We start from the raw sequence: 24,787 nt of genomic DNA, 5'->3' as shown, positions 1-24,787 counted from the left end.
ACTGTTCTGGGCAGCTATGGTTTCACCTGTGGGACTGGCACAAGTTTCTACTACCCAGAATTTACAGAGCAGCAACTGAGACTTTGAGTGGTCACTGTCCCAAAGAGGCAATGGCAGCACCCAAAGGAGGGAACACTGGAAGAAAAATTATGTCAGCTCTTCACAAAGCTCAAATAACAAAGGCTTTTAATGGCAATTTCATGGCTTTTTTTTTTTCCCCCTCAAGAAACTAGGAAAATCTTTTAAACTAAATGTGGCTTTTTGCTTTGGGATGCATTTTCCCAGCTAGTTGAACTAACAATATCCCATCTCTTGTAGATGGTATCAAACTTCCTTAATGGAAAGACCATCCTCAAGCAAACCTTGTCATGCCAAACAGGGCTGGATGGGCAGGGGAGTAGAAGTTACTTCGTATTATGGAGATGTTGAGACTCTCCCAGAGAGCAAAAACATCACCTGAATGTTGCATCTCCAGAAAACTCAGAGAGAATGAATAAATTGGTGGCCTTTATTGGGATACTAAGAAACCAGTTGGGGTTAAGTGTTTCTGAATACTTTTGTCCTACAACTGTTAGGCTAGATCAGGCACTAATGCAATAATCATTTTATCACTTGAATAAGATGGATATCGGGAAACAGGCAATCCTAAATTCAAGCTTTCTGGATGCCATTGGTGCAATTTGGACTTTTGGGGAGAGTCATAAATAGGAATGATCCAGCAGGGAGGTTAAGTGTCTCCATTAATATGCTTCACATGGGCTTACTAATGGGATAATTTTATCTTCAGTCATCTTCATGTATGGGGTGACTGAAGTCATACAGAACCATGTCAGGCTGTACTCAACACACACAAGCAATTAGAAACAGAGTTAATGAAGGACACAAGCACTGCAGCTCCTTGTGAGGAAGCCAAGCCACTGTAGAGCTGGGTCTGCATGCACTGGTTTACTGGAAATTGTCAAAGGGAAGGCAAAGGAAGAAGTGAAGCAGTTGTAAATAAAACCACATTCCAACTCTATTTTTCCTCATGCCACAAAGTACTGCTGACAGCTGCTGGAATCAGAATGAAGGGAAGGGCCTGGTTCTGACAGCAGCAATGAGAGGGAGTCTGCAGACAGGTAAGGAAGGAACTGCCAGTGTTTCCAGGGCATGCAGCCGTTTGGTGGGATGAGAAAATAGCACCAAGAGGCAAAAAGCAAACGAGCATGCAGGAAAGGGAAGGTACACCATACCAATGGGCATGGGGCATCCAGGCCGTCCAGCCCAGGTAACCCCGGCTCACCCTTCTCGCCTTTAAAACCTCGGAGACCCTGTTCATGAAATCAACCACTATCGTTATTTCAGTCAGTGCCAGCCAGCTCCACGTCCCAGGAGGAGAGGCTGAGTGCCTGCTGGGACTGGCACAGGGCACTCAGCTGCACACCCAGCACAGAGCCCTGGCTGCACAGTGAGCTGTGTCTGCAGCAGCAGCAGTTTTCTGTCATCCACGAGCCGGGAGATGCTTTTCTGAGAGGATGGGAATGGTATTTCTTCCATTCCTCACTGAGAAACCCAGCAGCTGGATTTCTAAAAGAATGATCCCCAAGTACTCCTGGAATTTGTGGCACTGCTAGCAGATTTCTGGCAGTGTTTGCTGCAGCATATGAATTTAGATAAAAATATACACATGTTCCTGTATTTATTCACGTGTCTAGACTTATGGCCAATCTGTTTTGACAGAAACACATCCCATTTAGGATAACTGAGACTTGTTTTCCCTCTGGGTAGTGCAGCTCAAGTGCCCTGTGTGCTCTCAGGCCATCACATCAGCTGGCTGTTATTCCAAGGCAAGGAACCAGCATTGCAGTTTTGCTGTCAGGTAGCTTTGATCCCATGGAGCATCTCCAGAGAAGAGCTGGAACCAGCAGCAAAGGAGACAGGGCTCTATCCACAGTGGAGAAAGCCCTGAGCTCCCAGCACATGGCACACCCCATGTACCCAAACCTTTGTCTGGAAGAGGAAGGAACATAACCATGGTCACTCAGCTGCCTGATCTCTGAGAGGATCAGTTGGTCCCACAGGCTGTGGTGGGAACCCAGCTGGGCTTATCCAAATGTTGTACTTTTGCAAGACCATTATTTCTGTTATGATTTCCTTCTGTCTTCCCCATCAACACATATTAAAACAATACATTTGATGAAACAGGACATACCAACGGACAGGGTGCATCTAATCCAGGTGCTCCTTGGTCTCCCTTATCCCCTTTAGACCCTCTAGAGCCTTTCTTGCCCCTCTCCCCCTGTAAATAATAGTTTAGTCCAAGAAAAAAAGAATACACAAAAGCTTTAGGATCATCCATTTCAAACAAATGTCAGCGATAGTTTAAAAAAGGATAAACATTTAGGACACATTTTAAAACCAATCTCCCTCTGAGATGTGAAGATCAATGCTTGGAGCTGCTGAGCTGTGGCTGAGCTGCATAAACATTGTGGCTGTGGCTGCAGCCCCACATGGACAGGGCTCAGCACCAAAGGGATCCTCACACCACTGCTCAGGGCTTCCCACACATCAGAGAGGGCACCTTGGAGAGCTGGCTGAGCCCAGGCACACAGGATGGAAACCACCCCTCTGGCCAGCACTGTGCCTCCTTATCTCCATCTCCAGCTGGCTGGGAAGGTCCCTCTTGCACTGGGGCTCTGGGATAGCACTGGGATGCTTTTTTTATCCCTCTCAATTCCCATTCTTACAGAAAGTTTCACTCAGGGAACTGTCAGCCAGGGAATGAAGGAAGTGCTCAGCTCTGAGTCTGCACAGTCTGGCTGTCCTTGGGATGCTCTGAGTAGTGCCCTCCCAAAAAACCTGTAAGAGCAGGGAGTAGTCCTAGGCAGCACAGCCACAGGGCAGCAGCTGGTCCCTGATCCTTAACTGGCAGCACCAGGCAGGGCATAGTGTGGTATTTGCCAGTTACACCCACACCAAATCCTTCTGTGTAACAGGAAATTCTCAAAGCTGCTGAGCATCAAACAGGGAGAAGGGGCTGCTGCACAGGGAACTGAGCTTAGGGTCCTCGTGGGGAGAGTTAAAGGAATTAAGGGATAAAATCAGACAGCACAGGCTGCTGCTTCTTGTTTAAAAAATAAAGTGTTAAACCCAAAGCTGGCAAGAGAAATGGATGGGAGAGGAGAAGCAATGAGGAGAAATCACCCAGAACCAAGCGCTGGAATGGAGAGGATAATCCAGGAAAAATGCAGCATGGGTTGCTCTGGAGGAAGGAACCAGGAAGAAATGTGGAAGAGGAGGAAGGGATAAAGGGGACAAAGGGGGACCTGGTAGGAGCAAAGAAGATGCACAAACACACACAAACCCCCCCAGCATTAAAATGACAGCAGGACACGTTCAGGGCTCACACTTTTTCAGCTGGCTTTCACAAAATGCTGCCTGCTCCCACTGCCATTAGTGCCACAACCCCAGGCACAGCCATGCTGATCTCCTGCTCCAAGCAGAGAGCAGCAGGAGCTTTTCTGGGATTTAAAAAGCACAGAGGAAAAGAGAGGCTGTTGGCAAACTGGCACTTCAGAGTAAGGAGTAAGGGGAAATCCCTGTACAAAGGCTCAGTGGCAAAAGGGGTGGTCTCTAGGGTCCCCTAGGATATTGCCCTTGCCCATTTACACTCCTGAGTCTCTCAGTTTACCATTGCAAACCACAGGCTGCAGTGAGGCAGAGTGCATGCAAGCTTCCAGGGACCAGCAGAACTCCTCACTCGTGCTTTCCAGCTCATCCTCTACAAGGAGTTGCAATTTCTCTCACTTTTCACTTGCTTTTATGCCAGAGCTCAGAGAAATCCCATTAATGAAAGCTAATGAAAGAGCCTTCTTTTAACCAAGGCACTCAGTTCAAAAACCAACTGAAAAAGCTGAGGAATTAAAAACTACATTTTTTTTAGAAGAAGCCACACATGCAAAACAAAAGTGAAGTGAAAGTTAAGAAGCAAAGCCAGAAATGCAATAATTAAAAAAGGGGAGAACTTTGGTGTTTCCATGAAACTTGAACCTTTCTCCCCTAGTTTAAGATGCCAGTTGGCCAGTGCTGTCCAGAACTGTCCTTTCTGTGCAGAGTAAGGTCAGAAACCCATTGCAGATAGAGGACACAGAACACTCACTACACACCAGAAGCAAATCCATATAATGAAAATCATCACATAGGCACATGCACTATAAAAAAATTACACCTCCAGATAAATTTAGGTGATGCCAGAGTCTTATGAATTAAAGATGTGACTACATACACTTGTACTGTATTGAACCTCTAGACATTTATACAATTGTAATGTTACAGACTCAATCCAAAAGTAATTTATATTTCTAAATATAAATTATACTCAACCACAGCTCCTAAATGTTTTTATCAAAATGATTCAGATTAAAAGCCTTAACAGCCAAGAAAACCTGATGAAAAAGAAGGAGCTTCTCCACAGACACTTCTTAGCAATGTTTATCTTTCCATGACAGGTGGTACAATGGGAAAGCTGCCATCCTGTCGCTGGGTTTGACCCAGCTCTTCACCATCACATCAGGACAATGCCTGAGGAGACTGCAGGCCTGATTCTTCAAGACAGGCAAATTTAATTTATCTTCTCAAAATCTCCATCTTTCAAATTCTCTGCAGGGTTGTTTGCTAGAAGACAACCTTCTTTTTCATGCTTCAGGGACAATTTAGAAGTACTGAAATAAGATTTGCTGGCTGCACCTCAGCTAATTCTCCCAGGAATCCCTACACACATCAGGAACTAGATAAGCAGGATTTCCTAAGGCACACCGTGCTGGCCCAACTCAAGTCCTGTGCTTCAGTTAGAACAGAGGTGTGACCACAATGAACACACCAGAAAATCCCTCCTACAGCCTTCAGGGAGATGTAGCACAATGTTCCAGGTGATGGAATGAGCTACAGGTCTCACCTGCTAAAGCACAGGTGTGCAAAGTCACTGGGATGAGGGTGTGGCACACAAAGACATGCTGGCTGCCACAGGAGTTAACTGGGCTGTCACTGAGTGCAGGGGTTAGCAATTCAACACAAAGTTTGCCTGGTAACTTACCCGGACTCCCTTGTCACCAGGTAGACCTTGTAAACCCTGAAATGCATCAACACAGAAAGAAACAATTCAAAACAAGCAGATTTCACCATGTTCCCACTAAAGAGAGGAATGTGTGCTCAGGGTTTTGGTGGTTTTTTCTATTTGTACCAATGGCTATGTGAAAATAAACAAAACTTTTCCAATAGGCAAGCTCCTCTTCACCTCCATCAGACCATCCAGGTGGCAACACCACCACCACCTACCCTATGAACTCTTCAGATAAGAAACAAATTAAGTTATGAGCATGCAACAAACTTCCTGCATTAGACCACAGCACCAACACTGGCTCCATTTTGCCAAAAGCAATCCCAGGCAGTGGAATTAACCTCACTGAAGGCAGCTTTTGTCCCTGCAATGACAACACAGGGCCCTCTCAGACAGGAGGCAGGCACCCAGGCTGTGAAAGGTAAAGGAGCTGCTCAAAAGCAGCACTTTGGACTAAGAGACACATCCTGGGAGTCCCACACAGCTTCTTCAGGCAGTTCAAGGACCAAGGAGAATTAACAATTTCCTTTCAGCCTCCTGCACATCACTCTGAGTCTGCCCTGAAGCTACTCAGCTTTTTCTGTCACTCCCATAGTGAACAAAGTCTTGGAATTTGAGTCACACCTAACCCAGCTGTGGCTGCAAACACTGTATCACAGCAGCATCTTCAGCTGTCAAGCACAGCAAGGAAACAGGCTCTGGAGGTAAATCCCTAGGATTTCCATACTCACAGGAAGCCCTGCTGGCCCCATTGGTCCTGCAACTCCAGGATCTCCTTTACTGCCCTGAAATGGATACAAAAGGGTAGAAACTGTTCACATTCCTATTCATTACAAACAGGCAGCAGAGCACCATAGAAGAAAAAGCAAAGGCTGCATTTCAAAGCACCTGAAAACCCACAAGGATGAGGTACTCAAGCACCAAAGAGGCCCAGCTGAGGCTCTTCCATGAGCAAGGAGAGGGCAATCCCAGCCCTGGAAAAGCCTAGAGCTCCTCTATCCCTCAGAGCAGTTACAGAGCATCTGTCAGATCTGAAGAAAACTCACCCTCTCTCCTTTTGGTCCTGCTGGTCCTGAAGGCCCAATTGGTCCTGGAATACCCTGCAGTTGTAGGAAGGAAAACACATCAGGACACTTTTATTCCAGGGCCTCCTTAAAGCCAGGAGACACTGCTGCTCCCTTAGGAAAAGCAGAGCTTGGAAGGACAGGCTGGTGGAGGAAGGCACCTGGCACCACTACAGCTTTCAGTGTTGGGGGAGGTGGATTTGTAGTTGGCAAGGCAATTTGAAGAACATGGGAACTGCTATGTTAGATAACACCAGCACCACTGTACAGAGCCTCATTTTTAATTCTGAAGCTCTCTCCTGCCAATTATTTCAGCAGGCATTTCTACCAGCTCCACAAACAGGAATTCTTTCTTTCTAGGCTATACCAGACAAGGCTGAAAGCTGTAGCAGAATAAAGGCCATTTACACACATGCTAAACAATTTGCTTTTCTTTTGGATTATTTCCCTATTTTCTCTACCCTCTCCTGGAGTCAGTGTAGTTGAGGAGATGGGAAGTGTTGGGTCAGTGGTTCATGCAAGCTGACAGAGCCCAAGCTGCAGAGCTGAATGCAGGTGTGCACAGGCACAGGTGTGAGCTGGGAGGGGCATCCTCCAGTCCCTCTGCTCCTCCTTTGCCATTCCTGTCACTCCACCAGGCTCCCAGCCATGCTGACAGGAAAACCCAGTGTTTTTCCTAAGCCTTTGACACAGAGCCCATCTCCCACCAGCACACCAAACTTCCCTGCTGGTGCTCCTGAGACTCACCTGGCCTCTGGGAAATCAAAGTGACCTTTAATGTTGGCAGTAATACCCCTCTGGCTAAGAACAGGATTCCAGCACCTCCAGCTCAGGTTCCTTGAACCACATAGGTATGGGTCTACAATTCCCTCAAGGAGCCTCCATATAGGAACACTTCTGAGGCACACTGCCTGACTCCTAGGAAGAACCAAGGAGAAAACTTCCCAAATGGGAGAGTGTTTTTCTAAAAGCCTTAAAGCAAAGGGTCTTGCACATTCTAATGTCAGTCTGCAATGCTTAGTCACTAAAGTAACCCCTCTGATGAGAGCAGGACAGCTCATATGGATCAGGAAAGCTTTTCAGAGAAGTCAAGATCCACTGAACACAAGTTGAGGAGCAGCTCATGCAACACACAACTTCAGTGTGGTGAAGGAAGAGAGAAAAATCAGGCATTAGATCCATGCAATCATGGACACCTTAATTGCCTTCACTTATGCACTAAGGAATACACTGAAATCTGTCCTGCACATCTATAAAATCAGATCTACAGCTTCCCCAAACAAGTGACTCTATAAGCTGCCACTCAGATGCTCTTCAGAAATCAGAGCAGCTGAAATTATTCCCAGCTACACTGAGGAGGAGAAATTGCTTTTTGTTTTTAAATAGCCAAATGGACTGTACATGGGTGATCTGTGATTTCCCAAGAGGGATTAAAAATATTTGGCTGTTATTTAACAGCTGTTACCCAAGAATAGCTGAGTGGTTTGCAGAACCAGGTTGGCATTACTTAGAATCATGAAATGGTTTGGGGTCTGTGGGGCCCTTACACATCATCTCTCCAACCCCCTTCCATGAACATGGACACCCCCACTAGACCAGGCTGCTCCAAGCCTTGTCAAACCTGGCCTTGAACACTTTCAGGGAAGTCACAGCTTCTCTGGACAGCTTGTGCCAGTACCTCACAGTAAAGAACTTTTTCCTAATATCCAATCTAAACCTACTGAATCTTTCATTTTGAAGCCATTCCCCCTTGTGCTGTGACTACAGTTCCTGATGATGAGTCCCTCTCCCACCTCCTGGAGAATGACAGGTTGGAGACCCATCAGGATGAACAGGACAGGAGAACAGAGCATCATGGAATCATGCAGAGGTTTCATTCCTCTTACTACTGAGACAGAGTGGAACAAGTAGGCTGTGATCCCAGCATCCAGACTGGGAGCATCAAAGACAACAAGTGTGTGATATCACTCTTCATTTTAAGTTTAACCCCCTCCCAGGCCTGCTTTGGTAAAAATAAGATTATTCCTGGTATAAACAAGACTTGGGTGGGAGACACAACACGAGTCACGATACTGGGGAGGACAAACACGGGGTAACAGAGAAGTGGAACTCACCGCTGGTCCAGGCCTGCCGTCTAAACCTGAAGCACCCTGAACAGGCAGGGAGGGGTCACAAAAACAAGGCAAAGGAGGGGGAGGAGGGTGAGGGGAAAGGAGAGGGGAGGGGAGAGGTGAGTAAAGCAGTGACTTGAGACAAACATATGCTTGCAATTAACAAAAATTAAGATCTCAAGGACAGGTGATGGCACTTACAAGCAAACCAACAAAAACATAGAAACACTGAATACATATAATGTTGACCTGCAACTTTCTCTCTTTGCATTCTTAAGACCCTCTTAAGAGTACAAATTTCCCTCACTCAATAGGACCAGGAAAACTCCTAGGGAAGCAGCTGTTCTGTGACAGGTGGTGAAAAGGACAATGTGACAGTGGAGCTGGAATCTGCACTGCCTTTGTGGCAGGCTGGGCAACACAGGTGAGACACAAGGCTCAGAGGCCACTGGTCACCAAGGCATTCACAGGCAGTGCAGAACCATCAGCTGTTCAAGTTGCCACCAAGAAACCCAGGGCTTGTGGTGCCCACTAGGTCAGCTGCAGGCTTGCTCCACTCCACATGCAGTTGTTTGGGGGCTTATGAAACAGGTGGCTCATCTCCCTGTGTCACCAGTGCAGATTTACACCAAACTGAGATCAGACAGCCCTTTGCTGTCTGCCCTGAACCTCCTCATCCACAAGACCTAACAGTGGTTCTGCCCAAGGCCCATCAAGCCCAGTGGCTTGTCTCAGACAGTGGCTGGGAGGGAAACTGTGGTAGGATATAAGTACCAAATACTGAGTTTTCCTCCACCTGAGAATTACAAGGTCCTCACCCTGGCAGCCATAGAGAAGCCCAAGGCTACTGCAGATAATCAGGACTGGAATTGTGCATGATGTCAAGCCCCAAGTCAGAGGAAAAGGCAGCAGACCCAGCTTCAGGATTTTACACCCTGAAATATTTCAGAACCTGCTTGGCACTGCATTTAGTTTGACAGGCTGATGATACACTGGATCAGGCATGGAAAAGCTTATGGACAGAGTTCAATGGCTCTGGAGAAGGACACAAGTTCCACAGTATCTGATCTAACGAGCTGTGCTGCCTGGTTGGCCAGCCAATATTGCTGATCCCAACAAAACATTGCTAAGAGGGCCCTTCTGAGCCAGTCTTCCCACCTCCACAGCTCAGGAAGAGTGCTGGGAAAAGCCAAGGGACCTTTGGACCCCCATGGGGCTCACTGCTGTAGAGAAGCAGCTAGCACATTCCCTGCCTCAAGGATGAGATGTTGGGATAATTGCTGGGGCACCTCCTGCTTGGGCTGTCACAAGGACCTCCTTCTCCTGTCCAGATACCCCACAGGCTCAAGGGAAGAACCATGTACACAGCAAACTTCCACTGGCCTTTCTCAGGGGACTGAGTTTTGACTTCTCACTACTTCACTGAGGCACAATCCCTGCCCTCTGAGCCTTCCAAAAGCAGCCCTTTCCCCCCACTGCCCTGCCTGGAGCCCCAGGGAATGTACTCTGGCTGGGCTCATTTGAGAGCCTGGAGTTAGAGAGAATTCATTCAAGCTCTAGAAGGGAACCACTGCTCTGCACAACTAAAGGAGGAAAACATTTTACAAACAAAGACACACATTTCAGCCAAAGTCAGGGACAAGGGATCTGGGTGGTGGAACACAGGACAACAAGCCACACAGCACATGAGATGCACTCTGCAGTGTTTGTTCCAGGCAGAACATTTGGGGAAGGCCTACTGTGCCACCAGTGCTTTTTATGATGAGAACCTGGGGGCTGGTGGAACAACTGGGTGGGACTAAGTTACCACCAACTCATCATCAGGTTTGTATCTAAAGCTCCTGCAACTTCTCTGCAACACACCATGCCCCAAGGTCCCTTGCTAAGCCAAGCAGTGCTCTAACACCAGGCTACTGGAACTGAGTTCACACACAGCAGGGACAAGCTGGGCCAGGGGGAGCACTGATCCCATGGCAGAAGGGGCAGGAATGTTCCAGCTATCAAAGAAGCTGCTTGCACTGAGAACCACCATGCTTTGTACAAAGCTTAGCCCAGGAGACAAATGGCTGGGGAAGGTTTTTCTCTTTCCACATCTCTGACTTTTGTTTCTCATCTTGCCCTGAAGTGCAGAGAACCTCCAGGAAAGTTACTGCTTGTTTCTCCCAGTCCTGCCAGAAGCAGGAGGAAATAAAGTAATCACTCATCTATTCAACAGATCTAGAAGATGAAGGCTCAGTACAGAAATTGAAGCTTTGGGTTTAAAAAGCAAAGGCACAGTTATTTATAGAGCATCTCTTTGACTTGATGTAGCAAATCCCCACGTGCCTCTCTGCTATTGAGGGATCCTTTTACAGCTGCTATCAAGTTTGGCTCACAAAGTGCTGCTGGCTTCCTGGATACTTACGGGTAATCCCAGTGGCCCTCTGTCTCCTTTTTCACCCTGGGCACCCTTCTCTCCTTTCACTCCATCAATCCCTGCTTCCCCCTAAAGGAAGGATGGAGCAGAAAATAAACCCACCATAACAGCACTTATATAACAGACATTCCTCCCCTCAGAGCAGAGGGAATACAAGAGGCAGCAGAGCAATGCTTTAGCCCAATTCTCAGCCTAATCTGAAGAAAAGCACTGTCACTCAAATTAGCCCTGTTTTATCTCAGTGGCAATAAGAGGAGACTCAGGCCCTGAGATAAAGATGTTCAGAGGAGAGCTGAGCTCACTCCAGTGCTTCTTTCCCTGCTGTTGTTGCTGTACATACATTTATATATGAATATAAATAACCAGAAGTTATCTGATACAGTGGGTCTACATTTTAAGATGTGGATCCACTGGAAGTGAATGACAGGTGTCTACAAGCCTTGAAGAAAAATCACACAGAAATAATTTTTGGAGATGCTAAGGCATCAGTTTCAACATTTCAGAAAAAAAAACAATTTCACCATTCTTTTCCCAGCTGTATATTTAAAATTCTCTATTATAAACTATAAAGCAATATTTTAAAAAATACTCCTTTTTCCTAAATTCAAAATGTAACCAATTTTTTCCTCCTCATTGCTGCTCACAAGGCTTTTTAAAACATATCCATCCCTTTTAAAACAATGCTGCTGGCCAAATACTAAGAATAATTAAAATTATGACATTTTTCACATTTTCCAGTCTTTGTCCAGAATGTCACCAGAAATATGCAGCTCTCCTTGAACATTTCCACTCCCCTATTTTTTGTGTAGGGAGCAGTTTTGTGTAGGGAACAGTGGGCAAGGCAATGGTGCAGGCTGATCATTTACATGGAGATTAGAAAGATTCTCACCACCAAGGATGGTGAAGTTCTAAAGTGCTTTACAGCAGAATGTACAGGGTAATTTTAAGACTAATTTTTAGCTAGAGCTCAATTCCTTAGGACTGTGTGGCAGACTATTCATCCCACTGTACAGACCTCCACCCTCCAGACGGAGATTTCAACTGTGCTCTCACAGGCAGAATTCCACAGACCAGTGAATTCCCACTTCTCTGGGTGAAAACTGGAGGGAATGACCATTTTTCTGGGTCCTAAAATGAGAGCTGCTAATCCATTTCCTTCAAGAAAATACCCAGAAGGATTTGTCCTCTTACCAAGATGGAAGAAATCTACCACCTGAAAGGGAATTCTAGCACCTGGGACAACTTTTGTTACATTTCAGTACAAAATGCTTTGTACCCTTACCTTGGGTCCTGGGACACCCTGCAGACCCTGTATTTGGGAGGAGAGACAAGATGTAAGAAATGTTTCAGGGTGGGCTTTACACTCCAGGTATCCCAGTGAAGCATGCACTACAAAGGTTTTGCTCTGTGGGGCAGGAACCCTCAGCCCCAAAGCCTCTTTATTTGTGTAAGGGGCACCTCATGTGCTGTTCTCATCCCTAACCAGGAGCCTCTTGCCAAGCACACCCTGGCAGGGGGCCAGGTGTGCTGTTTAAACAATTTCTGCAGTTGATCCCTTTAATCCCATCTCACTACTGTCCTCCCTTTCATCTCCAACTAACAAAACCTTCTTTCTGTGCCCTCCCAGCCCTGACCTACCCTGGGGGTGGGTTTGGAAGTGACACCAAGCATGTTCCCATTTCAATGAAGTGGTTCTGGCTGTCTCCACACAGAATCCTCCCCAGCCACTGCCTGCTCTAATCCCATTCCCTTGCTCCTCAGGTGAATGACTCAAACTTACTGGAGGTCCTGGAGGGCCCTGGGGTCCAGGGGGCCCAGATACCTGGAAAGCAAAGCAAGAGAAGTCACCATCAATGTGGTGCCCTCAGGGGCACAGTGGGGCTGCTCAGAGGGGGACAGGGTGCAGCAGAGCTCCTCTGCCAGCCTGGGAAACCTGGATTCCACCTAAGGACTGCATTAGGAAGCAGCAGCAATCCAGCACTGAGAGGCTGGCAAGCAGCAGCAGGACTCAGGGGAAGGTTATGCAAAAGTTGCCAGTCTTTAAGAGGAGGGAAAGCAGTGAGGTTTTTTGCAAAGAAAGGTCAACTTCCACTACTCTACCACCATTCCTACAAGAAGGCAGAGGGTTGTCATGGTCATATTTTCTGAAAAATCCCCTTGCCCAGGATTCTTCTCCTGGGAAGCTGAGAAGCCTCAGAGAAAAAGGAAAACAATAATTATCTGGTTGCTTCTCCTGTGTTGTGCTGCTTTGGAATGTGCTTGGAGAGTATTTATCCAACAGGTGGTTGTTTGATTGGTTTCATGTGAGTTGCTTTTACTTAATGATCAATCATGGTCCAGCTGTGTCAGGACTCTGAGGAGTCAGCCACGAGTTCTTAATTAGGATACAGACAGAAGGCTTAACAAGGTACTTTCTCTATTCTTTAGTATAGCTTACGTATAGCATTTTTTAAATATAAGTACATAGAATAATAAATTAACCTTCTAAAAACATAGAGTCAAATTCATCAATTCCACCTTTGTCCTGGGTGGAATTTATGTGGGTTTCCAAAAAATGCCACATAGCAGCTCTCCTGGATTCCTTTTGTCTCCGTGCTCCCCAGCTCCTCCTTCCCTCCCTGCCCATCACCACTGGCTGTGCTCTGGAGTCTCCCTCCACTGAAGCTGCCTGTGAACCCTCCACGTGCTGGCAAGCAGAGCTCCCCCAGGAGAAGTGGGGACAGACCATGTGTTTCACGTTCCCTGTGTGCTGCTGGAGGTCTGAGGGACATCCTGTGACACCTCTGAGGCTCCCAGGGTACTCAGCACTTTGGGAAAGGAGCCCTCGTGTGCTGCTCTCAGCCTTTTCTTTTCCATTCTTACTGTCAATCCTGGAAGTCCAATGGGCCCTGGCAGTCCTGATGGTCCTGGGATCCCTTGGTCACCTTGTTCGCCCTTCTCTCCAGTGGGGCCATCTAGACCCTACAGATCAAGAAGGATTTGTGGAGTTTTGCACTGCTAAGTCAGGCAGACATAGAACATATCAGTATAAGAGGCAAGATTGACTCTGGTCATCCCAAGAGTACTCTGAAAACCTTGGACATCCACCAGGTATCCAGGGAAATTCACTAGCATTAAAAGCAGAGGGGCAAGTGGCTGAACATCCTCCTGTCACTGTGGATGTACCAGTCCCCAGAGCGGGGATGGGGTGCTGCTTTCCTGCCTCCAAGTTCTGCCCAGGCTCATGCAGTTTGCTGGAGTCTGTGTTAGCAATCATCCCCCACAGCCAGCTGTTGAGACAACAGGAGTTTCATCCTGGCAATCCAATGGAGAGGCAGGAATTGTTTCACAAACCCCCCTGAGCAGTGCTGGGGACACAGGAGCTGTGACAGACTGAAGCTGGGAGGCTGGGCACTCTGCCCCAGTTAGTGGCTGGCTTGTGAGGGGTTACCCCATGCAGCTGCCCTCCCAGAGGAGGCGTGCTGCTGCCTCAGCCTCCTGGCTCACACTCACACCTGCTCACTGCCAGCAGCATTTCAGTGCCAGCAAGACACCAGGCAGCAAGCTGAGCTAGGCACACAGTGCAGGGCAGGCACCTGGGGACAGCCACTCCAGCAAGAGGACAACACAAGGTGCCAGGAAGCCAGGATCTCCTGCTCTGTGGCACTTGACACAGCAGCACCCACCTTGCAGGGAGCCCTGGAGCCTTGCCCCATGAGCTGGGTGGGCAGCAGGACTGGAGAGGCTTTGATTTACTCACCGGGGAGCCTGCCTGTCCTGGCTCTCCCTTATCACCCTTCTCTCCTCTGAGCCCAACGTGGCCTGGCTCTCCCTTCATCCCAGCAGGTCCATCCTTCCCTGGCAGTCCCTGAGGCCCAGGGGGGCCCATTTCTCCAGGCTTGCCACGTGGTCCCTAAATGAAATTCACACAACAAACAACTTACAGATGGAGTAAGGCTCAGAGCCTCCTTTTTCTGCTCATCCTTTCCCTCCCAGCTATGCCCTTGGGAGAGAGGACAAAGCAACACTGCCATGACAAATGTTAGGACACTGACAAACCATTAATGCTCCTTCTTGTGAAGCAGAAAACTTTTTTTTCCTGGTGGAAAAAGTAATTGTGTGATGGCAGTGGCAGAGATTACCCCAGGTAAGGCCCCTGAAGGGAAGAGCATCATGCCTTACCTTTTCTCCATCGTGGCCTGGAGGACCTGGCAAGCCAATTTCACCCTGAAACACAGAATTGTTACTTTGGCACTTAGAAAGCAGCTACTCTGACTCCTTCTGGGGGGCACTGTGATGAAAAAGGGCAGGCATTGCAGAAATAGTCTGCATCCACTACTCACTGAAAAAAAAAAAAGCAGGAAAAATCCAAATTTTTTTGCCGTAATCACCAAAAATAAAGCATGGAAGCCTCTGGGTTTTTCTGCAGTCATAGAATTAAAAAAAGAAACAAAAAAAAAAAACCCATGGAAACCCCTGATGAAACATTAAATTATGTGACTGCCTGAGCACTTTCCCAATCTTGTTGATCCTGACTGCCAGCTCCCAGTGCAGTCATGCAGTCCCCAACCAACACAATCCCACAGTTTGGTTCCCACAAGGGAGGGCAAGTAAAAAGGATCCTTCATCTTTCAGATTAGGCATTATCACTGTGGGAAAAAAGATCTTCAGGATATTGTGTATGAGGAGGAGTGGCAGAGGACAGCAGGACAGTCTGACAGTGCTGGACAGGAAATATCGGACACTGGGAAGAGTTGGGGGTGGGAATTCTGCCTGGGCCACTCCTGTGTTTCCCTGAGATCTGCAAGTGCTGAACTGGGACAATACCTTCTGTCCTGGTGGCCCTGGAGGTCCAGCCACACCTGGACGTCCTGGGGGTCCCTAGATAAAGAAAAAAAATATTTTCATATCTGTATTTTTGAAACCAAATACCTCTCCTAAGTTTAAGGGGCAATCACAGAGAAATATTCCAAGGGATTCCTAAAATCCTATTTTGCTGGGAAGATGAGCAATGGAGAGCCCTGAGAGCTGCTCTTCCCTGCTCCTTCTGAGCAGCATGTATGACCTCTTAAAGCAGAGAGATGAAAGCCCTGATTAGAATTCAAGTGCCAAGATCAGAAGGCAAGATGAGCTCTTCTTTCAGCTGTCAGCTGCCCCAGCTTTAGCTCCCAATTGCAGAGGCCAAGTGTTTTAGCTGCACCTAAATTGTCAGGCCATCTGCTTAGGATGGACATATGGCTGCTTGTATAAAACCCCTCAGCATGGACAGGAACTCACCATCAAGGCCAAAGTTCGTATTTCCTAGGAAAGAAAAAGTGAAAAAAAAATTAGAAAAGAAAACAGCCATTGGAAAAATAAGCTTTTTCCTGGAGTTGGTTTGTTCTCCACTAAAGTAACACAGGCCCAAATGAGTAAGGAGCTTACAAAATTAAGAAGAGGGGAAAAAAAAACCCAAAAGAAAGCCAAACTAAAAACTCACTCCGAGTCCCACAGAGCTGTTATTCTACAATTTCTCCATTTTCCCAGTGGAGTCCAGGCCAGCCCAGAGCTGCGCACAGCCCAGTTCACTGCTCTCCATCCTCACATTCCTTGTGAGGGAGCTTTGGTGACTTTATTCACCACCCACCCCATGCTCTGGGCCACTCCCAGGGCATTCATGTGACCCCTCTGCCCACCAGTGTCAGTGCACCAGCCCAGCCAGCGTGGCATTCACATTCTCTGGAAAAATCCCTTTGCTCTCTGAGAAGCCTCTGAGAAAAAAAGAAAATTTTTATCTCATTTGCTTCTCCTGTGTTGTGTTCACATGTAGAATGTGTTTGAAGATTGTTTAATTAGATTTTAGTGAGTTGTTTTGACTCTTTGGCCAATCAGGACTATGGAAGGAGTCACAAGTTTTCATTATTAGCCTTTTAGCATTTTGTAAGTATCTCTTCTGTATTCTTTAGTATCATATAGTATTCTTTAATATAATATAGTATCATAAAATAATAAATTAGCCTTCTGAGAACATAGATTCATAATTCTTTCTTGCCATGAGGGTCCTTGCAAATACAATACAAAAGGTATTCAGCAAAACACTGCAGGCAGTGAGCTGTGGGATGAAGGGGACTGTGGCACAAGCAAAGCTTCCCTTTGCTGCTCCTGCTGAGAAAACAGATCTGCAGATCTGTCCCCTGTCTGCATCCCTTGGGGAATAGCCAAGCATACAGCAGACACCTCACAGGACAGGGAGGCAGCTGCTCACCTGGAGAGCTTCACTGATGTTCCCATCATAGTCCATCATTTCATCCTTCCCAGGCTCTCCTTTAGGGCCCTGCAAAATACCAGGTCTTCAGCCAGGGGCTCAGAGCTGAGGTTCACTCTGAAAAAGGGGGCTCAGAGGGGCCCATTTCACCAGTTTTGAATTTATTAAAGAAAGCCCCTGCAGTGCAGGAGATTCTACAGAATTGCAGCCAGCCCAGCTCAGATCACCAAATCACAACCATCAAAGCTGGCAGTCTGGGAAGAGGTGAAGTTGAGGCCAGAATGCAGGAACTGGATTGTTTGACCAATTGCTAGATGTGTGCATGCATCCACCCTCTTGTAGGTAGGTCAAGGGTCTGAGTCCAGACTGGGATGTCCAAACCCACCTCCTCCTCTGAACGAGCCACCCTGAGATGGCCTGGGAGAATGTTTTCCTCTGATGTAGGGCTGAGGGTGTGGAGTGGAGAAAGAGCCCACCTCAAACTTGCCCACTGCCCATCTAGGAGTACTCCTAGTGACAGCAAGACCCAATCTGCACTGTCAGTGTGGTCCCACTATCCTCAGAGCCCCTGAAGGGCCAAAACTCCTTGTCAGTGAAGCAACACCTACCCGTGGGCCCATGGGTCCCTGGTCTCCTGGTGAACCACGTTCCCCCTGAAACAGCAAGATCACAGTTTTAGCAAAGCCCATCCCTTCACTTTCTTGAAGTCCAGGAATCACTCTGCTGGTTCTCTGAAACAATCTGGGCTAGACAGCTTGATTTAAAATCCTCTTTCTCAGCTAAGTTTTGTACACACAGGAACAAATGTGCAGCTCCTGAAGCTGGGAGCCCAGAGCTGGGCTGTGCAGAAGCACTCCTTACCTTTTCTCCCTGTGATCCTGCAGCACCAGGCTGACCAATGTCACCAGCTTCTCCCTGACAGGGAGAGAAAGGGAGAGGCATGGGTTTGTGTTGTGGTGAGAGGGTGCTGGCTTTGCATTTCCAGGAGGAAGAACTGCAGAACTGCACCAGCCAAGCACCCCTCCTGTACCTTCCCCTCAGGTAGCCCAAATCTCCTGTCACCACTGCCCACCAGGCTCCCTTCTGTCCCACCCAGTGCACAGTGCTCAGACTGGTTTCTCACAGAGTTATCTGAGCACAAGAAGGGTATTTTCCTTCCACAACCAGTTCACTTTCTCACCTGCAGCATACAGAACCACAGTACTAGAACATTCTGTAGAGCCTGGTATCCCTCCAGCAGGTGATCAGAGGTGGGCACAGATGAATACAACCCACAACTCTGTGAAGGAAAAATCCCTCACCTTTGGTCCAGGGGGTCCAGGCAGACCTGGAGGGCCAGGTTCTCCTTTAGCTCCCACCAAGGCATTCTCAGCAATTCCCTTCTCTCCCTGTTAGCAAAGAACAACAAGCCACGTGTCTCAGTTCAGACTCTGCACCTCTGTAAGTTCACTTGCCAAAACACAGGCTCAGAGACACAGCCAAGACAAAATCCATCAGCTGGACTCTTGACAGCCCAGAGAGCACTGCTCCAGAGGCAGCAGCTGGCCAGGAACCAGCACAGCAGGTCCTGCCTGAGGGTCCTTGTGGAGCCCTGCCAGCAGCCACAGCCACGCTCAACCCTTTGGTTGCACCAGGACAGCCCTCATCCCCCAGCCTCCCTTTGAACTCTGCTGATGAAACTGAGCTGATTAAAGCACCTGATTGATGATGGCTTCCTTTGGAATGCTCCCTCTGGAGCTGTAGTCACCAGCCACTCAGCCCTGCACACCATGTCCTTTGCACAGAGCAAATAATAAGGCAGCAACAGGAGAGCTTTGCCACTACACCCTCATCCCTTCCTGAAATGGCCACTGGTATTTACTGCACTGTCCCCTTTCCCAAAGGAAAAGCACCCTGAGCAAGTCTGGGTGTGATTTCTACCTGGGAATCTCAGAGCACAGGGGAAAAACCAGTTTCAGGGCTTAGCTTTATCTGACCTGCCCTGGGTCTCTCTGAGCACAAAGCTACTCCTCCAACTCAGAGCACAGCAGTGCAGCTCCCCAAAAGCCCAGCTCCTCATCATCCATGGATCTTGGAGCAGGAGGGAGGCTGAAATGCCATGTTTCATCTGGGGTCATGCTTTTAAAGGGCAACTACTGGAACACAACTCTGTGGTCCTGCTCCCAGGACCACAACCTGCCCCTCACTGCATTCCTACAAAAAGGCATCTTTTGTGTGCCTCTCTCACATCCCTGACTGAAGGTGACATTCAGCCATTCAGCTGAGCAGTGCAGAACATGCTGCCACAGCCAGCTAAGAATGTGTGAGCTGTGCACAGGAGGGAGGGAGGAAAAGGGGTGAGGGTGGCCCTACCAAAAAAAAAAAAAAAAATTCAGGAAAGAGACAAACCTTTGGGCCAGGAAGTCCAGGAATTCCAGGGTCACCAGCTCGTCCCTTCTCACCCTGTTGGCAAAACAGACATGGTCAAGGCTGACTCTGCAGGCTCTCCATCCTGGAGGAGCAGTAAAAAGGTGATCTGCTCCTGGTTTCACACCCTCTTTCTCCTCTCTAGGGATGAGCACAGACCTTGAGCAGTACCAGCTCAAGACATTACATGGTTTTGCCCAACCTTTTGACTATCTCTGCACATCATTGCCATTTCTCTCCAAAGGAAGGTGAATGAGAAATGGATTCAGGGTCCTCCCTGCACATTTTCCTTATCCCTCTGGTCTGCTGAACACTTTTCCCTGACCCTTCTTCTGCAGAGGCTTTCCCTGATCCATATGCCCACAGAAGCTGTTGCCCAGGGTGAATTTTAGTTGAAGTGCAGGAATTTCTCCATGTCCTGCTCCTCTTCCCTAGATCCAAATCCCAGCCTCATCATGCTCCCAAATAAACCCAAGCAGTGCAGCATCTCAGCTGGCAGCCAAGCTCTGGGACACACACTGGTCATGTAAGCAGTGAAGGCAGGAGTGGCAGCAATGGCAAAGCCAGCAGCTGATGGTGTAAGATGCTGCCTGGAGAGCTGCAGGCTGAGCTGTGTGAGGCACCATGGAGGATGCCAGGGGCACTGAGCAATGGTGAGCACCCAACATTCCCTTGGTGAAGTGGCTTTGCTCAGTTCACCACGACACCTGAGCCATATTTTCAATATTGGAGATCAATTACTGGTCTTTGTGTTGAAGTTCTCTTCAGATCATTCCACCCAGCTGCTAAACCCATGGTTTCCAGGCACAGTGTCCTGTTTGGGAGTCTGCATTTTGCACCCCCAGGGAAAGGTGTGTTCTTAGCCACTACCCCACAGCTCCAAGATTCAGCAACTTGTACAGATTATACAGAACGACTCAAACCCTCTTTGCCCCCACAAGTGGCCAGCTCTCTCCTGGAGCCCTGCTGCTGCTCTGCAGAGGATGCTGCTGCTGCTCATCAGAGCTCAAGGGCACTCATCTGACATGCAGGGGACTTGCATCAATGCTTCAGGAACAGACATGCACTGGTGGCTCCCTGGAAAATAATCTACTAGGAGCAATATTTTTGTCAGGCAATTCTAGAGTGCAGTGACCCCTTTCTCTAAGGTAATTTGGCTTCCAGCCACCTGTGGCCCCTCCCCAGCTTTCTTTCCCTGCCAGAGCATGCACATTGCTAAATTAATGCTTCTCTCCTGGAAAGAGGGAAAACATTTTCAAGACCTCATACCCAAGGAAAAGGTTTGGCATTGAAGGTTTTTGTAAAAATATAATTCTTAATCCTGTCCCAGGGATCTGTGAATCCCTGAATCTGCTTTGGTATCCCATTTTTCATTCAAGGACTGTTTTGAATACATGTGTCCATAAGAACTACTGAAAACATCCTGTGCTGCCAGAACTAGAGAGCAAAGCAGTGGATTTCTTGAGGAAGGAGGTCAGATTACTGGATGCCTGTTTAGGCTGTTATTTCTGGAGCGAAGTGGCACTGTCCTTAACCGTTCCCGGGACAAGACTGCATCCCAGGCATCTCATGCTGCCCTGCCTGCCAGCAGCCCCCACCCTCCTGCAAGCAGGAACACACAAACACACTTCACCAAGGGGGCCAGAGCCAGCACAGGACACATAATCCCCTGCAAGCACCGCAATGCAGCTGCAGGAGCGCAGCGCTGCCGGGACACCCAGCCCAAACACGCAATGTCCTACCCGCTGCCCCCTCTTCCCTGGCAAACCTGGGGGGCCCATCCTCCCTGGCACTCCAGAATCTCCCTTGGGGGGGAAGAAAAGAGACAGAGAACGTCGTGTTACATGGCTGTCACATGCTGTAACATAACCCAGCCGGCCTCACACAAGAGGAGGCAGCTGCTCCAGGATGGAGAGGGATGGGGCAGTGTTGAATTTGGAGGCAATCCCAACGAGGGGAGAGATGAGTGAATCTGACTCCATGTTCTCAGAAGGCTAAGTTGTTATTTTATGTTGCTATATTATATTAAAGGATACTATACTAAAGAATACAGAAAGAAGGCTACAAAGAATGATAATGAAAACTCGTGACTCTCTCTTCCAGAGTCCCGACACAGCTGGCTGTGATTGGTCATTCAATCAAAACAATTCACATGAAACCAATCAAACAACCACCTGTTGGTAAACAATCTCCAAACCACATTCCAAAGCAGGGAAACACAGGAGAAGCAATCAGATCATTATTGTTTTCATTTTTCTCTGAGGCCTCTCAGCTTCCCAGGAGACAAAATCCTGGTGAAGGGATGTTTCAGAAAATATGAAAGTGACAGGGCAGTACTGCCCCATGCCTGCCCTGGGAACTCACACCAGGTCACAGCACACTGACACAGGAGGGGACAGCCCTCTGCAGGGACGTGGCAAGGCTTGGGGACACAGAAGTGCTGGGAGGCACAAGGGGGACAAGGGAAGGGGCAGAGGGAACCTGCTTCCTAAGCAAAGTGTGCTCTGTGTCTCTTGTGGAGCAGGGAGGAAAGGAGGATGGCAGCTGAAGGTATCCCCATGGACACAGATGTTGCTCTGATTTTTTAAGATTTTCTAAGCCTTCTGATGTTTACATTCTTGTAACAAACTTTCTCACACATTTTCTGTAAGTAACTCATTGTTTTACATTCTTTTATAAAAGAGGAAAAATTTAATAGACTTTTAGTTTGTCCAGCATCATTGGAGAGGTGGCACTTTCACCCCCCAATCCACTATCACTTTTAGAAATCTATAAATGTTAAAGTCAAAAAATGAAGTTCCCCTTTTTTACCTGGAGAACAGAGGTGTGTGTGTGTCATTTCATGTCCTATAGTAACACACAGACATGAGCAGGAGGATGGAAATATTTGCAGTATGGTCCCTCTCTCACTGGGTGTATCACTGTACCCTACTACCAATTTGCTTAGAGGGGCAGGTGCCATTAGGGCCTGGATTTACACTGGGATGTACACAGACATTCCTCAGCTGCTCAGGGAGGGGAAAAATACACAAACCAACCAGAAGTGCAGGCTCAGAGCAAAACCTTCTGAGAGTACCTTTTCTCCTGGAGTCCCAGGCTCGCCCTGGTGAGAAAGAGACAGGAAAGCAGAGTGACAAACCAGGAGGAGAGAGCACAAATCTTCCTAGAGCTATCAGAGTGGGGAAAAGAACATTCATCTATGGGGGCCTTGAGCTTGAAGCACAAGAGTGCTTCAGTTGCAAATTTTTGTGCCTGGAACTTCTTTTATCTTCATTAGCCAGCTCCCAGGCTGCTGTGAGAAACCACCAAACCTCAGACTCATGGCTTCCACAGCACAGAGTGGTACTTGCAGGTGTTTAGCAGATACCAAAGAGCAGAGCAAGACAAGACTCATGTGCTGGCACAGAGGAACTCGCCACTCCCCACTCTGTATTCACAGAAGAGCAAGGCTGCGGGAGGCTGTGCTGATGGGAGCTCACCAGCCCCGGGGTGAGGCTGCAGACAGGTCTGGCAGCTCTGCCAAAGGCAGGCAGTTCTGATATTCCCCATCAGTGGGAGCTGTCCGACCATTTTCCAGCACCTCCCAGCTCCAGCCCAAGCCCAAGCCGAGGCATTGCAGCCCAGAACTGACCTTCATCCCTGCGGCCGCCATCCCGGGAGCGCCCTGGCAGAGAGAGGAGACACAGCAACACCTTGTTTGAAATTAATCGGATACACATTTTTTTAAAACGAAACAGTAGCAGTCAGGTGAAAGTGAAAATGCAAAAATCCACATCTTCTCCTTTCCACAACTCAGAAGTGATGCTGTGAGCCCACACAGCACACGTCCTCATCCCCTGAGCATCTGCTCACCCATGGCAGTGGCTCTGGGTTGCAGAAAGCTCTTCCAAAGGCAGGCACCATGAGCACAACCCAGTCCAACTGATTTCCACCCCCACCACTCCTGGTTTTAGTCCTGCAAGTGAAGCCAACAAGCAGAACAGTGTCAAATAACTGAGGAATGCAAAGGCAAACCGAGGACCAAACCCCCACTTCAAGGCTTGAGCCCAGACACATCAGCTCAAGCATCCTGAGAAAGGCTGGCTCATACCCTAGAGCCTTGGCCTTGCTATTCCCCCTGACCTGTTCTTATCACAGAAGACAAACCCTGCAGCAAAATGTGTTTTCAGGAGAGCTCTGAAGCCAGACACCTTAGGGAAAAAACCAGACTTCCAAGCACTGAGATTCAGGTGTCATTTTGCAGTGCAGAGCAAGCCACCACCATGGGACTGTGGAGTGTCCCTGCCCTGCCATCCCAGACAGGAGCCTCAGGGGGCAGCTGCTCCCACAGGGACTGTCACATTTCCCTCAACAGCACTGATGCAAAAAGCAGGTTGTCCCTGTCCACCATCCTCTCTGAAATCTCTGTATCCCCTGTGTTAGCATTAGTCAGGTCCTGGTTAGAAAAGGTCCAGTTAAAAAGGCAAATATGAGGGATAACTAAGGAAATGGGAGGGAGTGAAGTGGTGTTAGAAGTTGGGAAATATGAGGGGGTGGGATGTAGCACATGAGGCAGTGCAGAGGACTGGGAGGCAAGTTCAAAGTGAAAAAAAGCTTGGCACAGTTCAAACAAGGAGGAGTGGGGAGCCAGAGAGCAGCAGGATCATACCTCTCAGCTTTCTGAAACAGAAATCGGGGACAAAAGCTAAAAAACACAAGGACAGAAGATGGAGATCAGGGATTCTATGCAATAAATGGGGTAAAAAGCATTCCAGACTGTCTCAGGGTCAGTAGGTTTCAGCCAATATGGGCTGGAGCCATGAAAGGGATAACGTGCAGTAAGTGCCTTTGGTTAGGCCTTTGCAGAGCCTTGGGACGCCTGGTCCTCATTGTCCAGCCTTCAAACAGCAGTGCATGCAGACCATGTTATTTTCTAGTATTTCCCCTCAAACTGCAATCCACAGACATGCAGGGCTGCTCACACACTGACCCTGATTCATTGCTCTGTTAGCCCAGGCTCCCACTCGGGCAGCCCTGCTCATCCCAGCTGGGCTGACACACACCTGCAGCGCCCACCTGGGACAATTTACAAAATGCCAATTCCCTAAAAACATCAGCAACTGGCTGCTCTCACTGCTGGAAAGCACTAAGATCCTGATGTTGCAAGGCAGCATCAGACTGGGCATGCCATTTGCTCTGGAATACACATCTTCCCCCACCACTGCCTTCATGAATTAGGCCCTGTATTTTCCAATTTAGAAGCGTGAATAATTCAGCTGAGGACAGTCAGTGGCTCACAGACACACACACAAATGCCTGTGCATCAGGGGCAGTCGAGTGCTAGGGGTGAGGTCAGGCAGACAAGCATCACTCCTCTGGTTCCAAGGTACCTTAGAGCCATGTCTTCCTGGCAGCCCTGGCATGCCTCTCTCCCCCTGGAAGCAGAGCAAGACACACAGAGAAAGACAGCAAGAGACAGGAGATGAGTCCTCC

The 24,787-nt window shown here is 48.2% G+C and overlaps 1 protein-coding gene across 1 annotated transcript in view; it reads right to left on the bottom strand.

The window, feature by feature from the left end:
• The window catches only part of COL13A1 (collagen type XIII alpha 1 chain), a gene marked incomplete at both ends in the record, with an annotated part of 54,379 nt that overhangs the window by 4,872 nt on the left and 24,720 nt on the right, over positions 1 to 24,787 (bottom strand). Inside the window, 22 exons of the mRNA XM_084210773.1 lie at positions 2,192 to 2,278; positions 5,072 to 5,107; positions 5,827 to 5,880; positions 6,142 to 6,195; positions 8,274 to 8,309; positions 10,675 to 10,755; positions 11,969 to 11,995; positions 12,467 to 12,508; positions 13,549 to 13,647; positions 14,426 to 14,578; positions 14,848 to 14,892; positions 15,493 to 15,546; positions 15,943 to 15,966; positions 16,910 to 16,978; positions 17,518 to 17,562; positions 17,771 to 17,824; positions 18,211 to 18,297; positions 19,298 to 19,351; positions 21,058 to 21,120; positions 22,392 to 22,418; positions 22,947 to 22,979; positions 24,685 to 24,729. Coding sequence (XP_084066899.1) covers positions 2,192 to 2,278; positions 5,072 to 5,107; positions 5,827 to 5,880; positions 6,142 to 6,195; positions 8,274 to 8,309; positions 10,675 to 10,755; positions 11,969 to 11,995; positions 12,467 to 12,508; positions 13,549 to 13,647; positions 14,426 to 14,578; positions 14,848 to 14,892; positions 15,493 to 15,546; positions 15,943 to 15,966; positions 16,910 to 16,978; positions 17,518 to 17,562; positions 17,771 to 17,824; positions 18,211 to 18,297; positions 19,298 to 19,351; positions 21,058 to 21,120; positions 22,392 to 22,418; positions 22,947 to 22,979; positions 24,685 to 24,729 — 1,269 coding nt within the window. The remainder of the gene's footprint in view (positions 1 to 2,191; positions 2,279 to 5,071; positions 5,108 to 5,826; positions 5,881 to 6,141; positions 6,196 to 8,273; positions 8,310 to 10,674; positions 10,756 to 11,968; positions 11,996 to 12,466; positions 12,509 to 13,548; positions 13,648 to 14,425; positions 14,579 to 14,847; positions 14,893 to 15,492; positions 15,547 to 15,942; positions 15,967 to 16,909; positions 16,979 to 17,517; positions 17,563 to 17,770; positions 17,825 to 18,210; positions 18,298 to 19,297; positions 19,352 to 21,057; positions 21,121 to 22,391; positions 22,419 to 22,946; positions 22,980 to 24,684; positions 24,730 to 24,787) is intronic.

The sequence above is a fragment of the Fringilla coelebs genome, assembly GCF_963513975.1.
Source record: "Fringilla coelebs genome assembly, chromosome: 8".
NCBI classification, from domain to species: Eukaryota; Metazoa; Chordata; class Aves; order Passeriformes; family Fringillidae; genus Fringilla; species Fringilla coelebs.
The sequence above is the reverse complement of the archived record's forward strand: the minus strand, read 5'-3'. Positions and strand labels throughout refer to the sequence as shown.